This window comes from Myripristis murdjan, chromosome 8 (assembly GCF_902150065.1).
Source record: "Myripristis murdjan chromosome 8, fMyrMur1.1, whole genome shotgun sequence".
Lineage (NCBI taxonomy): Eukaryota > Metazoa > Chordata > Actinopteri > Holocentriformes > Holocentridae > Myripristis > Myripristis murdjan.
The window spans coordinates 13,804,664-13,822,162 of NC_043987.1; the positions used below are offsets into that span (position 1 = coordinate 13,804,664).

Consider the following 17,499-nt stretch of genomic DNA (forward strand, 5'->3'; position numbering starts at 1 on the left):
CGGAGCTTCTGTACCTAAAGTGTAGTTGGGCGGATACTCCATTCATGTTGATCACTTCGGAAAAACCGTAAAGTCCGATCGGCTTGAAAAGCTAGCGCAGCTGCAGGACCAAACCATTTCATGCGGGGGTGGGGGTGGGTGGGGGGGGGTGTTACTTTGTGGTCAATTGGGGATTTTTAACTTTTACTGCCAAAAACAAGTAAAAACAAAGAGATCATAATGACAGTATTATTTCTGAAATATATATAGGCTATATTTACTCGATGATGGTTTAATAATTTTATGTTAGTTTTACCTATTTTTTGGGGCCCCTGTCAGGCAAGGGCCCTTGGAATTGTCCTAACTTTTCCCCCATTTACGGTGCCCCTGCCCACGCATGGCGCAGACCTCGGCCGGCGCAGCCATTCATTGTGTATGTGATTGCGGGACGCGAGGGCGCACTGGTCTGCGCCGAACTGGCTGGCACCGGCCCCAGTCAGGCTGCGCCCAAATTGAAAAATTTGTAACTTTTTTTAACTGTGCATCCTGATCTAAGATTTGTCCATACAATTCTATCTCTTGGAGCGCATGGGTTCCGTCTCGAGGTCAGGGCTCAACCCAAGACTTGAGAGAGAGCGGTGTGTGTCAGCTGTTTTATACCTGACCCCCACAGACCATACATGCCACTTTTATCCCCCATGTTCCCCCAAGGCTGTGAGGTGAGGTAGGTGTTCCACTGGCATGACCTTTGACCCCTACAGGGTCAGGCACGCCAAATCTCTGGAGAATCACTTACAGATATGGAGTAATACTGAGTACCGATTCTTATGGCTTTAGGCAAGCTGTCAGCATGTCCTTATTGGCTGGCAATGTACATGTAAAATTTCAGTGAGTCCATGTGTGCAGCAGTTGGAGAGGAGCTGTTGGCCATACAGCCAGTTAGAGGGCTGTGGTTTACTTATAGAACTAGGGTTACAACATTGTAACTTTAGTTATTAAATGACCCACTGAGTTCTTGATGACAACTCAAGAACACTCTTGGACTGGCAATCTGGAAATTCTGGAAAATTCCAGATGGGCTGATTCATGTGCTGATCTGCACAGCCTGGACTGCTGTTAAGAAATAAAAGAGATAAATATGTAATTGGGGCCTGCACCTTAAGTCCATTTGATGCAAGAACCGATCAGCTGTTTGGGGGTTTCTACATCCCACCTGTGTAAAATCACCCTGCACTTGCTTTGCAACAAATCAGACTGACATCCTCGTCCTTCTATAAAAAGATACAGGACCTTCTGAATAAGATGATGCCGCCAGTCTGTCCCTCGAAAGCAGTGGTTCCCAACCTTTTTCTTGAGGGAACAATATTTTCATCATTACAGACTTCGGCAAAATTGTAATACGTTGTTTTAAATGCATATGACTCAGGGATGTCAGTTTCACGTAAGCCAATAAGGTTATGATTAAGCTAATCAAGAGCTTACCTTTTAAAATAAGTTGGTTGGGAAGCGGGTCGGGTACATTATTTTAATTAATACTTGCAGTCCGAGTTGCGGTTGGGTTGGTTGAAAATGTCGGGCGAGTGCGGGTTGTTTAAGTCTAGCCTACCTGCGCACCACTGGCATGTATGCACGCGTGTCTGTGTGTGTGTGAACGGGAATGACAGGGAGAAAGAGCGCAATGCAGAGATGAACGAACGGAACGATATTTATATTTCAAAATCGCGTTGGGGGAACCAATCACACTTAAAAAGCCTAAAGATCTTGTTTATTGTTTATTTTTAGCGTCCTTTTATCATCATTTACAGTATATTTTGAAACGGATTACTATCAGACTGATTACCCATTTGTGAGGCATCTAAGAGGGAGCACTGCCCCTGGTAGGTAGGATCACAGAGCTCCTTGCCTTCATAAGCACAGGTGAGAGCAACTAGTGCCCCTCTTTGTCTGAGGCCTGGGAGCTGAGGGGAAGACTGCCTTATTTGTGCAGAGTTGTGGTGCAGCTGACTCAAGGATGGATGGATATTTTGGTTTGTAGCCCCATTTTGAAGAGGAAACAAGACAGCTTGCCTTTCCCCTGGCTGAGTTACAGTACAGCCACTCATCTTTATTGGTTCAGGACTAAATCTAATGCCATACTGCTGCTTTGCCTGACCTGATTTCCCCGATTGCTGCCCTCTGTTTTATATTGTGGTCTCAAAATCGGACTTCATGTTATTGTGTTCTGTTTTCTCTTGTATGGTTTTGCCTCTTTCCCCTTTGCAGTGTATGTATGCGGAGAGTACTTGAGACACCTCTCCCTGCATGCAGTGTTGTAGGCCTGAAGGATGGTGCTCACTTTAATTTTGTGGATTTGCCTTTCCTTCAGTGCAGAGCAGGTTGCAGTGTAGTTGTGGTGACAGTGTGCACACATGGTGGCCTCCCTTGGGGTCTGCGACAGAATCTCTCCACAGTATAGGTGCCTGCTTCTTGGTTCTGCTTCTTGGTGGAGTCAGTTGGCGTTTTCGTTATCAAGCTAAAGGTATTTGACTTATGGTTGTCTCTGCTGCCTTCCTCAGATCAATCCTCAAGTCAAATTTTAATTGTGAACTGAATGGATGTCTTTGCTCTTCTTTAACTTTAAATTTGCTTGTGTCCACACGCAGGTAGTTAAGGGCCATTATGGCCAGTGGGCTTATGTAAAGTGATTGGATGTGTACCCCTTCTTGTACACAGTGTTTGGTTGCACATGGTTAGACTGTGAGGAATCTGACTGCAAACTACTGTCCAACAGAGACCTACTATACATGACTACAGCTGCCCAAAGTAAAAAGTATTTAAAAAATGATTTAATAACATCTGAGGCATGATGGAAAGCTAATAAATTGTATATTGGCCTGGAAGCCTCATCAGTGTGGTATGCTCTGTGTCATCTCTGCTGTGTATTTGCCTGTGTGCGTGAAACTCAGTGATGTAGGTTTTGTGTATGAAAGGTGAAGGGAGATAACTTTAAAAATGGTGCCACACAGACAAAAGACAAAAGTTGTGGAATGAGGGGGCTGAAACACACCAGCTAACTCCTTACTGTCAGTGTCCAATGAGCTTCTCTACAAAGCAGCAAGTTGTATAGTCAACTTTCTGCTTCACAGAAAAGCATATTGGATACACTTCTTAAAGACGTTGGAACCATTTGGCCTCAGTGAAGAACTGAATTTAATATGTCTCACCACATCACCACCATTTAGCTGCACTTACATATGTAGTTTTATCTTTAGGACTTTTTGTGTATTATAATATTGGCCAGTGCATTTAAGTAGTGAGATTACTAGCTCAATGCTTCGTAAAAAGGCTTATTTGGGTCATTCTTTTAAAAGTGCCTAAAGACTGAGATTTCAGCAATCTTATGTGTTTATTGCAAGCCACACTGTGACATTGATCTAATAAACTTGGGTATGACATCCGCTCTGATGTATGTAGAGTGTATGATAATCACACCAACCAAATCTTATAGGCTACAACATAAGTCAATACAAAAGACAATGTCATCAGCATGCATTGCATCTGTGCCACAATATTGGTAACATATGAAGTTAAGCAAGAACTGAGCCCTTGCAATCATGGTGTTGATGTGTTTGGACAACAATCCTAGGAAGAGGAGCAGGAGGAGAATGTGCAACCAGACGTTTTCTTCTCTGTTGGAATGCCAAGCATTTTGTTTTGCTTGTTTTACTTCCATTACTGGGTTTAGCATCAGTGTCAGTGTCAGTGTCATCAGTTGATCAGTGTGTCATTTTATGCTGCATTTCTATTGGTTGGTTAGTAGATATATGTTGTATCAGTAGCCATATTGTGAGATGGTTACCCTAAATTTCTGACACTGGCAGAATTTTATCTTAGGCTATCTTTGGTCACAAGACTGTGACAAAATCAATCTTTCAGCCTTTCTCACAGTGTGACATTTTACAGCCACAAATGAAGATGTCACCACGTGTCTTCCATGTTGGTCATCTTTTCTCTGGGACAGCCTGAAATCACTCTGTGTATACCCGGCTTAATAGTGGAATCCTTTAACCTTACGTGCCTCTACTCCACCTTTGAATGTACTTGAGGTGATAGTTTGGATTCAAACCCATATAGTTGTATGTGTTGCTCCATGCAGGTTTTGTGCATCCTCGAGCAACCTTTGTCAGCTCTTTCCTGTTGTGAGAACAAGAGCCTCACCAGGACTGTGCTGCTCCAAAATGAATAAAGTGGATATAGACCAGCAAACAACAACACATGCTTGTCACTGAATCATTTGTCTACTGAACGTGAATGCCAGTTTTGCTCTGGATTTCGCATTTGATTGTGAAAAATGGCATGTTTTGATTGACTGAAGTAAAATGTGTAGTGTGGCTTCTCTCTGCCAACACTTTGGGCTCTAGTTTCACAGACCTGGCGAGGCGCGGGTGCAGCGCAGCTGCGCTGCACCAACTGGATGTGGCCAAGTGGATTTTGCAAGTTTGGCACGCCGTGCGCCTTGGCGCAACTACTGCGCCATTCCTCCTACCGGCGCAAGGGAGGAGAGAAGGCGTGGTGTGGGTTTGACACAGCCGATTCACTTTAAACCAATCAAATGAGCCCCTGTCCTCGCCTTTAAAATGCGCTGCGCGAAGGCGTATTGGAAGTCTACACATTTGACATGGACGAAGAGAGCAGCCGCATCATGCACTCAGAACAGTGAGGCCAGTCTTGGCTGCTGCAATGTTGCTGGAGCTACCTGCCATCCATCTAACCACCCATCCATCCATCCATCCATGCATCGATCCTTAAATTTGTCTTCCTGAGTCCCCTGTCTTTCCATTACCTACCTGCCTCGCATCTCTTTTTTTCCAGCTCTGTCACCGTCTGTTTAAGTTATTGATTTTTACGAGCAAATATAAATTTTACTGTGAAGCCCCCATTTTTAATGAATGTTTTTACCTCAAAGGATAATCCTCGCCATATTCATATAAATAGCCTACATGTTTGTTTTGCAACTTTCGACTCACTTACTGATGCAACAACACACTAGAGATTAAAACAAAATCTGGTTCATGAAAGCTTTTACATTCGCTGTTCTAAATGCCCAGTGTCTGGCAAAGAACCGATGCATTTTACATTTTCGATATGTGTGGAATCAGGGTTTCCCCTAGACAAAAAATTGGCACCGGACAACGTGACCGGCAGGTTTTCAATTTACCGGACAAATGTTTGAAATTCCGGTCAAATATTATCTGAATTTATTGAGCTTAAGATTATATGCAGGCTACATAAGAATGATATCAAGGCATGTCAATTTATAGCGTAATCTTTTTATTGAAAAGCAGGCTGTATGAAATTAAATTGACGGCACTCATTTAACTTCTAAAATAAATAAATAAATATTGCACAAGCCTGTGCTCTTTTAACAAAAACATTGCATACAATTGCAAACAATTGCAACTACAATTTGCAAACAAAAAAACGGGCTCATATCATTTTAATAACGCGGCGTGCTGCCAACTTGAAATCAAATAGATGCAATAAAAACTTAATTCAGCAGCTGAATTAAAATCGAAAGTCTCAAGTGTCTCTCTGCAACTTGCAATGCGCATCAGTCTTGTGACCTTGTTCTCCCCTAGGCGACTTTGCTGCGCTGTTTTGATCCGGTTCTGCAGAAAAAAAACCCTCTCTCTCTCTCTGGTACACCGGAGACAGGGATCACGCAGTCTATTTTTTTTTTTTTTTTTTTTTAATTATAAATAAAATTACGTGGAAATTGACTGTTTAAATAAAATTCAAATTGTGAATATTTTCACCGGACATTTAAAAATTACCGGACTTTGGCAGATTTTACCAGTCATAGTCCGGTGATTACCGGATAACGAAAACCCAGAGTGGAATATTTATATATATGGAAGAAGAACTGTGTAGTTAACATGAGCAGCGCCAGACACCATGACTGGAAAAAAGACATCACAGTACTGGACACATTGTTTGACTGACAGGTGATCAGGTTGGGTTTCCATTACGCTGCCAAACGGTGCCAATCTCCTTTGATCTGACATCAGTTGTGACGGGACAGTCGATATGGAGATACATTTATGTGCTGATTGAGATAGTAGCATTGAATAGTGGTTTTTGTGGTTATTTATTGCATTGTTAATGTGTCTGACAATCTGTGAGGTTGTGGTGACGTGTGCGCACTGCCCGCCTGTCAGCCAAACTTCCACTGCGCCGGCCCGCTGCGCCTTGCGCCGAAAGTAGACCTGGTTTCAGGAGGTGAGCTTTTGGCGCACTTCGGTGAAGCCTTTTGGCATGAAACTGTCACTGCGCCAAGCTGAATCTGTCGACACCTCCCCCTGCTGCGCTGCCACTCCCATCTCGGCGCACATCGGCCTGCGAAACTTGGAAACCGTTCGCCTCTGGCGTTGCGCTGGTCGAAACTAGCTCTGCGCGGGGTTCGCCTCACTGCGCCACCCTGCGCTGCGCCGGGAAACTAGAGCCCTTTATATCACAGTGAATTTCTTAAGCCTTACAGTAAACAAGAGTCAGTGTTCACTTATTTTATCACCAGCAATCTAAAAGCACACACATTTCATGAGTCAAACCTTTGCCTCGTACTTTTCTTGAACTTGTAATATCCATTCATGTAGTTTAGAGCAATCAGGAGGCCTTAGCTGGGGTTTTGCCTACAGTTTAACACACAATACATGACGGTATGGTTTACTGATGAGTGGCGACCAGACAAAAGATTTCAGTTTTGTACAATGTAAAAGTGCTTTAAGCCAAGGTAGAAATAATAAGCCTTTTTATGCAAGAAATCAAAAATGTGTAATTTCAATTTCATATTCATCTTCAAGATATCAAGGTATCCTTCAAGTTACATAATCTTAAGATACTGTCCAACATTTTGAGTCAAAAAGTCCAGTTTGTTAATGGCACAAGAAGTGATTTTATTGTTGCCACATTCCTTTATTTGCTTGACGTGTTTCTTTATTGTCAAGCCTGCAGAGGGAAGGATGATTTAATTGAGCATACAACAGGAAATAATGCAATTTAAATCCAATTAGTGAAAATTTAGTTTAGGAAAGACTGATCGGTCCTGAAAGATGTAAAAAAGTGAAGGTATGTTTTGAAAACTGTATTGAAAATGAAACAAAATGTAAAGTGCAATAATCATACTTTTATATTTGATCTAGAATGACTCACACATACACTATATTACCAAAAGTATTCGCTCACCTGCCTTTACTCATACTATGAACTGAAGTGCCATCCCATTCCTAACCCATAGAGTTCAATATGATGTCGGTCCACCTTTTGCAGCTATTACAGCTTCAACTCTTCTGGGAAGACTGTCCACAAGGTTGAGGAGAGTGTTTATAGGAATTTTTGACCATTCTTCCAAAAGCGCATTGGTGAGGTCACACACTGATGTTGGTCGAGAAGGCCTGGCTCTCAGTCTCCGCTCTAATTCATCCCAAAGGTGTTCTATCGGGGTCAGGTCAGGACTCTGTGCAGGCCAGTCAAGTTCATCCACACCAGACTCTGTCATCCATGTCTTTATGGACCTTGCTTTGTGCACTGGTGCACAGTCATGCACCAGTGCCCGCTCCAAACTGTTCCCACAAGGTTGGGAGCATGGAATTGTCCAAAATGTTTTGGTATCCTGAAGCATTCAAAGTTCCTTTCACTGGAACTAAGGGGCCAAGCCCAGCTCCTGAAAAACAAGCCCACACCATAATTCCTCCTCCACCAAATTTCACAGTCGGCACAATGCAGTCTGAAATGTACCGTTCTCCTGGCAACCTCCAAACCCAGACTCGTCCATCAGATTGCCAGATGGAAAAGCGTGATTCATCACTCCAGAGAACGCGTCTCCACTGCTCTAGAGGCCAGTGGCGGCGTGCTTTACACCATTGCATCCGACGCTTTGCATTGCACTTGGTGATGTGTGGCTTGGCTGCAGCTGCTCGGCCATGGAAACCCATTCCATGAAGCTCTCTGCGTACTGTACTTGGGCTAATCTGAAGGTCACATGAAGTTTGTAGCTCTGTAGCAATTGACTGTGCAGAAAGTCGGCGACCTCTTTGCACTATGCGCTTCAGCATCCGCTGACCCCTCTCCGTCACTTTACGTGGCCTACCACTTCGTGGCTGAGTTGCTGTTGTTCCCAAACGCTTCCATTTTGTTATAATAGAGCTGACAGTTGACTGTGGAATATTTAGGAGCGAGGAAATTTCACGACTGGATTTGTTGCACAGGTGGCATCCTATGACAGTTCCACGCTGGAATTCACTGAGCTCCTGAGAGCGGCCCATTCTTTCACAAATGTCTTGTTTCACAGTCTGCATGCCTGAGTGCTTGATTTTATACACCTGTGGCCAGGCCAAGTGATTAGGACACCTGATTCTGATCATTTGAATGGGTGAGCGAATACTTTTGGTAATATAGTGTATTAATACTGTCATAAATATTTTAGTTCAGTTCATTTTTTGGCTCAGGTTTTCAGTTGTGTGAGCTGAACTGCAGGCTGGGGGGATTTCATGAAACCCTCTGAAAAAGAGGAAGTTTTCAGCAGCTTTGGACAAATAAGCTTAATATTATGTAACCTAGGTTACAGGAAGTGGTAAGAGATGGTAAGCTATATCTCAAGGGGATATGGCTAATAAACAATGTCAAGACGATATTAAGTGGAACTTGTATGTTTTTTTTAGTATTTGTACTAGTGGCACATCACAATCTATCATTGTGATGACTACTTTGACTACTGGGGGAAAGGAACAACAGTCACAGTAACTTCTGGTAAGTCATCATCTGATGAGTTTCAACATTTTTATATGACAAAACTCATATTTTTATACAAAAATGTAAAATATTATGACAAAAATTAATTTTTTTTCCTTCAGTTGGGATACAGTGTAGGTCTTGCAGAAGACAGACATGATCAGGGCAAATATTAGAAATGTTGTTTATTGAAATAGTTTTGATAAGATGATTCCAATGGAAAAGTATTTTTGCACTGAAGTGCTATTCAAACTGAACACTGTGGCTACTATTACTTTGACTACTGGGGTAAAGGGACAACAGTGACTGTAACAACAGGTAAAAATGGCTTTGTTTTATTTTTATATTCACTGTATCAATTCTAATATTTAATTGTAGAGAATCTGGACTTTAGTGATGTCAGTAGACGGCATCTTTTAGATGGTGGTTTTTGTACGTTGCATGTGTCAGATTATTACACTGTGACAATGCTTTTGATTACTGGGGGAAAGGAACAACGGTTACAGTTTCATCAGGTAAGTCATCAGAATTTTTCCCAATTTATGGATTAAAAAAGAAAAGAAAAGTGTTTTGTTGAAAATTCAAACTTGATATCTGGGATTTCACTGAGACACAGAATGTGTTGAAAAAGAGGGACAAGAGAGAGTTTCCACTTGTCACTGAAGTCGGTTTAAAGTTTGAAGGTCAACATCATGTATTATTTAATTTTATTTATAAACACCTGTACAAGCAGAGAAAATGTATTTGTAAGATAGTAGAAAAGTGTAGGTTTGTGGACGCAGGTTTTTGTATGCAGTAGATATTAAACTGTCAGGCTGTGACTATTACGGTGCTTTTGACTACTGGGGAAAGGGAACAACGGTCACCGTCTCCTCAGGTATGTAATATTAATATTTCTGATTAGATACAGAAATTCTTAATACATCAGTCAGAAATATTGTATTATTTTCAGGTAGTCACAACTGTTGTCTTGTGATAAAACAGCCAACAGTAATTTGTAATCTGTCAAATAATCTGTCTTGAGTGTGAAACCGCGTCGGGTCTATCAACATATGCAGTAGATGTTAGTTTGATTTTAACTTTAGACTGCCTTTCAACTGGCAGGCTCAACAGTCTGTATGATGTGAAGCATTTAGGAGGATAGTTTTTGTAAGAAGTGTGTATTGGTTGTCTCTACTGTGACAACTGGGCTTTTGACTACTGGGGAAAAGGCACTACGGTCACTGTGTCATCAGGTAAGAACTAAAATCTCTCTTTGTTTATGACTCAGACTTAACAATATTATGTTTTTATGACAAAAAGAAGATTTATAATTTCTCTGCTTGTCAGGTGTCAGTTCAAATGTTTGTTATTCAAATAAAAAGAGTTTCAAATGTGAAAGTGGAAACGTCAAAATCCTCAGTATCGGACAAAGATGTTAGACAAAAAGCTGTAATATTAGGGCATTTGGTTTCAAATGGATTTTATAATATTATTCTCTATTAAAAGTAGTTATAGACTTTTCAAACTAGTTATTGAGTAAATGAAGCCTTTTGAAAGTAAGCGATAAGTAGATTTAGCGCTGTGCAATGGTGATTTTGACTCCTGGGGGAAGGGTACAACAGAAACTGTTTGATCAGGTAAGAATTAAATAACCAGTGAACTGAAACAAAAGGAACAGTAATTATTTTAGAATCATTTAATGTCCATATTGTGATGTGGCTGCTACTACAGAAATGAATGGATGTTTAGTTATGTCAAACCCTCCACAAACAATTATTTTTAAAAATACTGTTGAATCTATGAATTGATCATAATTTACCAACAATATACTGACTGATAATAACAATAACTACTACAAAGTGCTATAAGTGAGAGACGCAAGTCTGTTCCTTTCCTTGCCAACCTGTAAATAACTGGGATACGAAAGCTGCAACACAAAGCTGCCATGGGCTTCTCTTTGTTATCACTCATGTTAAAAAAATTCTGTCATGTGGAATCAAACTTTTATTTCAATATCTTCATGAGAAATATTTTTCTTTTTCTCAGACACACCAAAGGCCCCTACTGTGTTTCCTCTGATACAATGTGGTTCTGAGACCGGAGACGTGGTGACTGTTGGCGTTCTCGCCACCGGCTTCACGCCCGCCTCACTGACCTTCAGTTATGCCACTGACAGCGGGACGAACCTGGCCGACTCTGTTCAGTACCCTGCAGTTCAGAAGGACAGCTTCTATTCAGCGGTCAGTCAGATCCAAGTGAAGAGATCAGACTGGGAACAAAACGTTAGCTGTACCGTGGACCATCCAGCAGGATCAAAAACCGTCCCCCTTAGACCACCACGTAAGATTCACATCAAATTTTATATATGTACTTAGTCAATCCAGAAACTGATCAAATTGTTTGAAATTTAGTATACTGGTTAATAATTTGAAGCAACATAGAAATGTATGTGTTTTTAGTCACTGCATTTTCAAGTAGGCTAAATTATAAAAATAAGTCCTAACTGGTTTGGTTATTATTATTATTATTATTGTTATTGTAATTGTTGTTGTTGTTGTTGTTGTGATTATTATTCTATAACATCAGTTTTTGTGCATCTGTTGAAGATAGTTTGATGACCTAACCTCCATTAATTAAACACAATGTAATAATAGCTTATTAATTATTTGTAATTTTTTTCTACTTTGTCCCCATAATTTAATCACTATGTCAGTCTCCCAGCTGCTTTATAATTTAGGGACTTTATGCCCCTGCAGAACCTTTTGTAACTTTAAGTGATGTCTTACTTTAGTTCTACATGCATGCAGTGCACGTAAAATTGAGCCAGATGTGATTTAATGTTTATTAAAGTTACATACAAAGGTACCATACTAATTTGTTGAATAACATATTAAAGTAGCATAAAAGCAGACACAAAGGACAGCATGATAATTCTATACTGAATGTGACTTCAGTTATTACTAAATCAAACAGCTTCTCATATCTATAAATATTATCATGTGTCGAGTCAGTAGCAGGTACAGAGTTCGGTGGAGAGGCTTGAGCTTGCACCATGCAAATTGACTTGTTGGCTCGGTCTAATTTATTTCCTGCTTATCTATGTTCTCTACACCTGGCTAATACATTTTACGGCAATATGTTCTGCTGCTTCCATCTACTTTTCATAACCCGTGTTGTTTCCAATCTGCCTGCCTGCACTTTTACTGTCTCTCAATGAACGTTCACGGCTCAGGAAATGTCCAGTCAAAGGCTCGAGGTTTCGACTTGTTGGCTTGCCTGTACAGTCAGTGTCTATGCAGAAGAGAGTACTAAAGCTCTAGTCATTGTAAAGGTCATTGACTGTGTGTTTGAGCAACAAGTATTCCATATGTACACATGTTACAGTTTCATAAAGCTTCACGACAAGTCGGCCAAAGTTTATCTCAGCTGCTGCACCTTGTTCATCTCTGCTTCTGCACATTTGTTATTCCTTGCTTCTGCATACATATATTTGTGTATGTTTGTTTTTCAGCCGTGATTCATGAGGTACCAACTCTTAATGTGTTGGGCTCCTCTCCTGAGGATGAATCGAAGGGTTCCTTCTCCTGCTTTGCCATTGATTTTTCACCTGAAACACATAACATCACATGGCTAAAAAATGGAAAAGACATCAACAGCCCAATATCTGAGATCAAGACACCTGCTGTCAGCAAAGAAACTCAAAATGGAACCCGGTACAGCACAGCAAGCTATCTCAATGTTGAGGGCGAGTTGACTGAAGGTGACATATTGACGTGCGTGTTTGAAGGACCTAAGACAAATGTGAACAAATCTGTGCTATATAAAGGTGAGTACATTGTTATTATTATTATTATTGTTGTTGTTGTTGTTGTTATTATTGTTGTTGTTGCTGTTGTTGTTGTTGTTGTTGTGACAGCAGTTCCAGTGGCTTTATAATTATGCACATTTAGTAAATGGTCATTATTTCCTCCCACAGCTCGGCCAGATGCTTGCGCACCTTGTCTGGACATAAAAATCAAACCAATCTCACTGGAGGACATGTTTCTCAACAAAAAAGCTGAACTGATATGCGAAGTCACTCCTAAAGAGAGAGTGTCTGTTGAGTGGCAGGATAAGAATGGACAAGTAATAGTTGCAAGCAGAAACCTGAGTGAGAGCAATGGGAAAAGCAAATTTGCTATAATTGATGTCCTGTATGAGGAGTGGAGCAAGGGGATAGATTACAAATGTGTGGTTGAACATCCGGGTTTGTTCGAGCCTAAGAAGGAACCTTATCGAAAGAGAGGTAAGCAAAGTTTCATTATTTTTCAATTGTGCATTAAAAGTCTGTTTGAGTGCCGTTGACAGATCTCTGTCCATGATGATCATGTTGTGTGTGAGTGTTGTTTATGAATGTTTCTTGTAGAAGAAATGTTGTATAACAGCTGCTCTCGTCTGTGCCAGGAGGGCCTAACTGTTCTGTCATGCTTGCAGGAGAAGTGCCTAAGCGTCCATCAGTTTTTCTGCTGCCTCCAGTAGAACAAACTCGAAATAACGTGGTGACCCTGACTTGCTATGTGAAAGACTTCAAACCAGAACATATTGTGGTGTCTTGGCTTGTTGATGATGTGGCTGCAGATTCAAAAATGTATGCGTTTAATACCACAAACCTCGTAGAAAACAATGGAGTCTACTCTGTCTATGGCCAGCTATCGTTCAGCCTTGACCAGTGGAAAAACAATGAAGCGGTGTATAGCTGTGTAGTTTACCATGAATCCCTGATGGACACATCCCGAGTCATTATGAGGTCCACAGTGACGAGAACAGCTGAGAAATCCAACACGGTCAACCTCAACATTGACCTCCCTCAAACTTGCAAGGCCTAGTAGATGTTTTGTTGTGTCGCTGTGTCTTATGCCCTGTTTGTCATGTTTGTTGCTTGTGATATGACATGTTTGTCTTTTAAATGCAGATTCAAAATCAAAATAATAAAAAAAAACACTTCATCATTTTGTTGATTTATGTTGACATCTGTGTGTAACCCATATTGAGTGTTGTATGTTTAGTTGAATGATGAGGTAAAAGGCGTGCCAAGTGACAGCACAGTAAGACAATGAAACAGAAAGCAGACATGAAACAATTTGTCATATGATGGTAACACAAAGTGTACAAACAAGGTGTAGAGAGCAGAATATTTACAACAGAAAGTAGCAGTAGTACAGCAAATGTCCCACATTAAAATTTCATTCACTTTAGTAACCCCCACCCCCACTGATCAATGGCTGTAAGAGTAAAAATCACCAACTAAATAATATTTGTTCTTTGTTCTGTGTGGTTAGTGCATGAACACTGTTCTCATGCTTTGTCTTTGTGTGTTTATGTTATCTCTACTGGGTCTTGCCTCCCTGTCAAGAAAAAAAAAAAAAATTAGCATCTAACAGGGTCACTAGTCTCAAAGATTATTATTGGGCATTGAAGATTTATGATACCAATTCACAAGCCAAGCCACAGACAGCCCATAGCAACATGGGGTCTTTCAAAAGCAATTCAGGGTCGTTGTCACTGCTACTATTACCAAAATTTAATAAAAGACACACTCTCTATATATGTATATTTGATAGTAATAATATATAACACTATATCCATTAGAGAAGAACTATACAAATGCATATTGAGAGGACAGGCAGCTTGGCCATTGAATAAAGGATCCATAGAGAATTATCATTCAAAGTCTCAATGACTGGCAGATGGACTAAAAAAAAAAAAAAAAAATACAGCAGAGAAAACACCCACACATTACCTGCAGTAACATCTCATGGTCTTACACAAAAACATTTTTAAATGAGAAAATGATTATTTAATGTCAAAGGTAAGACAGTTTATGAGTGTATTTTTCTTTTAAGGGGTGTACAAAGTGTGTCAGAAATGACTGTCAGGTCAGCTTCTCCCAATGCTGTTGTCACTGCTTTAACGAAAGAAAACAAAAAGGAAAGCAAGAAAGAAAGAAACACAAAAATCAGTCTCAGCCCAAAATAGTCTTAACAGATCTATATGGGTCATAAAATATTGTGTAGTCTTGATTGTCGTGATAAAATGTGTCAGTTATAAGCCGAGCACAGGACCATAGATGTGATTGTCAGTGTAACTCCACTTCCATCTCCACATGCAGAGAGTGTGGCTGTGACTGGCAGCTGCTGGGATCATGCCGTGGAAACAGATCAAGACAGCATGGGGAGCACAGCCCTCACCTTCATCATCCTCTTCCTCATCACTCTGCTGTACAGCATCGGGACCACTGCTGTCAAGGTAGTAATGCTTTTAAAAGTTAGGGCTTCACCCAATACAGATATAATGTGAAATCTGAATTTAACTCTTTAAAGTCCAAATTAAATAGACTGGAAAACTGGATAAAGAAGAGCTAAAAGTCATTAAAGAGTAGCTGCTGTAGAGGACAGATAACAAATAACAAATAACTGCATGAGAAAATGTTGTAATGCATGATGAACATGATTTGACTAGATAATGTGGATGTTATAGGTAAGATATTCATCACTGAGAACAACTACTAAACAGACCCACACCCACACACCTCTGCCTTTCTCACATCTCTTTTTCCGAGCCTGGCTATTTTATATTTAGCCATTATTTGCACACTGCTAGTCTTCAGTGCAGCTTCATGATGGCACCCGCCATGGTTGACTGACATTTGTGACACAACTGCACCAAAAGCTCTACAGTGTGGTGATTATCTGCCATCAATGTTAGATGCATGTGCTGTTTTCCCCATCTGCCAATATAGTTAAAATAATTTCTCAAATTAAATAATAGTGGGACTTTAGAAATATGATCTACAATAAATACCATGCAACAATTATGTTACACCTCGTTGTGCACCGATGCATGTTGCAGTGTTTTCTGCTTCACTCAATAATGATGTGCCTCATTTCACATTCACTACTTTAGATGATGTCATGATTTTATGGATTACTTATACATTATGGCACAATAATGAGACTTTCACAGCATACACATTCTACTTTATTATCGCAAGTTTTAATGATATAATTTATTATTTAATTTGAGCTGATGTTAGATTTCATACACTAGTATATGTATTACTCAAACCTTATGATGCTTTAAACTGTATTATGGCATTTTCTAATGCAGTTGTGATGAAGCTGTAATGCTTATGATGTGCACAATGACTTATACCTCATAATATCCAGCAGCTAAATAATTTGTACTCATAAAAATGTTGGAACTAGTTACAAATTGTTGTATTTTGATCATTTTTCTTTCTTTGTTTTTTTTTTTTTTTCCTTTTCAGGTCAAATAAAAAAAAGGAAAGAAAAAGGAATGCTGTGACTGTCTGTAAAAACATCATATTTCCACATATTAATCCTTTGTCTTTTCATTGTACACTGTAAGTCTGCATAATTACTCTTTTTGCCTTTTAAGAACGTTTGTGTTATGTTTTTGTTGAAAATAAACCTTTAACTGAAGAGAACTATTGAAGCATTTGTGGCTGCTCCTCCAATATTCTTCTCTCCTGCAGAATTTTTTTTTTTCTCATTGTGCTTACTCTTAAATTATCTGTATAGCCAACCAACAACAGAGGCTAATGTTTCTTTGAGCATTTCTGAACAAAGACGATTTATTTATTTATTTAGTCATTCATTCATTCATTCATTCATTCATTACTCTCGTTTATATATTTGATTTTGTCATAGCTGCATCAGTTTTGTCCATCAGCTCTCCAGCACCTGGAGCCAACAGACCGTGTTCAACTGAATATGTAAATATAAAGATGTTACAATGTGATGGTAACAACAGACCAGAGAACTAAAACTCTCAGCAAAGAAGTCACCAAACAAAATCCGAGAGGTGCCTGAGAATGTAAATATTTATAAGATATTTACATTTTCAGTGCCTTTCCTTTCCTGGCATGAGCAGACTTCACAGCTGGTGTGTCTAATGCACCGTTGCTCAGTGTCATGTTTCACTTCTGTATTTCGGAGCTTTTCTGGGACCTGGGTGTTACTCGGTGCTTCCGCTTGCTGCCTGCCCTGATCGCTCTTCCCTGTCCTGCTCTAACATCTGTGCAACACACCTCCTGCTCCATCTCCACCTGACTTTAAGCACCAGCCAGTGTAAAAGTACAACTCTTCCATCTAGCCAAAGTACAGGGATGTTACACCAAGTGTTGAGACAGTAGAGCTGCTAAGTTAAAATCAAAAGGTATGTATAACTTCTGCTGAGATCCTACATTAGGATTTTGAAAATGTGCATGACCTGAAAACCAATCTCTGCTGTGTTCTAGCACCACAGGTGATCTCTCCAAACATCACACTCTACTCTGTCTGGGAAGGCAAGTTTGGGAGCTCACCAGTCACACTCATCTGCACCCTGAGTGGCTTCTATCCAGACCAGCTTACTGTAAAATGGCAACTGGGCAACGATACTGTCGAGGCTTTACCAGTCGAAAAGAAGCTGCAAAGTGTGGATGGAGGGGAGAAAACCTTCAGTCTGACCAGTCAGATTAAGCTTGATATGAAGGAGTGGGCAAAAGGCTCAGATGTCACATGCAAGTCCCACCATGCCAAAAACGAATTCACAAGATCCATTAATATTTGTTCAAGTAAGTGTGAGAACCTCTGTCTGATGGCACAATATGAAAATTGCTAGATCATTACTCAAGACGTGTATTCATACTTTAATTCCTATTCTTTATTTGGGAGTATTTTGGAAATCAAACGGATCACTGACCAGTCTATGATTTTTGAAAGACTGAAA

General features: G+C 40.2%; 1 protein-coding gene across 1 annotated transcript in view; it reads left to right on the forward strand.

The window, feature by feature from the left end:
- LOC115363777 (uncharacterized) overlaps window positions 1-17,499 on the forward strand; it is a 42,656-nt gene that overhangs the window by 18,741 nt on the left and 6,416 nt on the right. Inside the window, exons 3-5 of the mRNA XM_030058078.1 lie at window positions 9,565-9,622; window positions 10,774-11,067; window positions 17,027-17,344. Coding sequence (XP_029913938.1) covers window positions 9,565-9,622; window positions 10,774-11,067; window positions 17,027-17,344 — 670 coding nt within the window. The remainder of the gene's footprint in view (window positions 1-9,564; window positions 9,623-10,773; window positions 11,068-17,026; window positions 17,345-17,499) is intronic.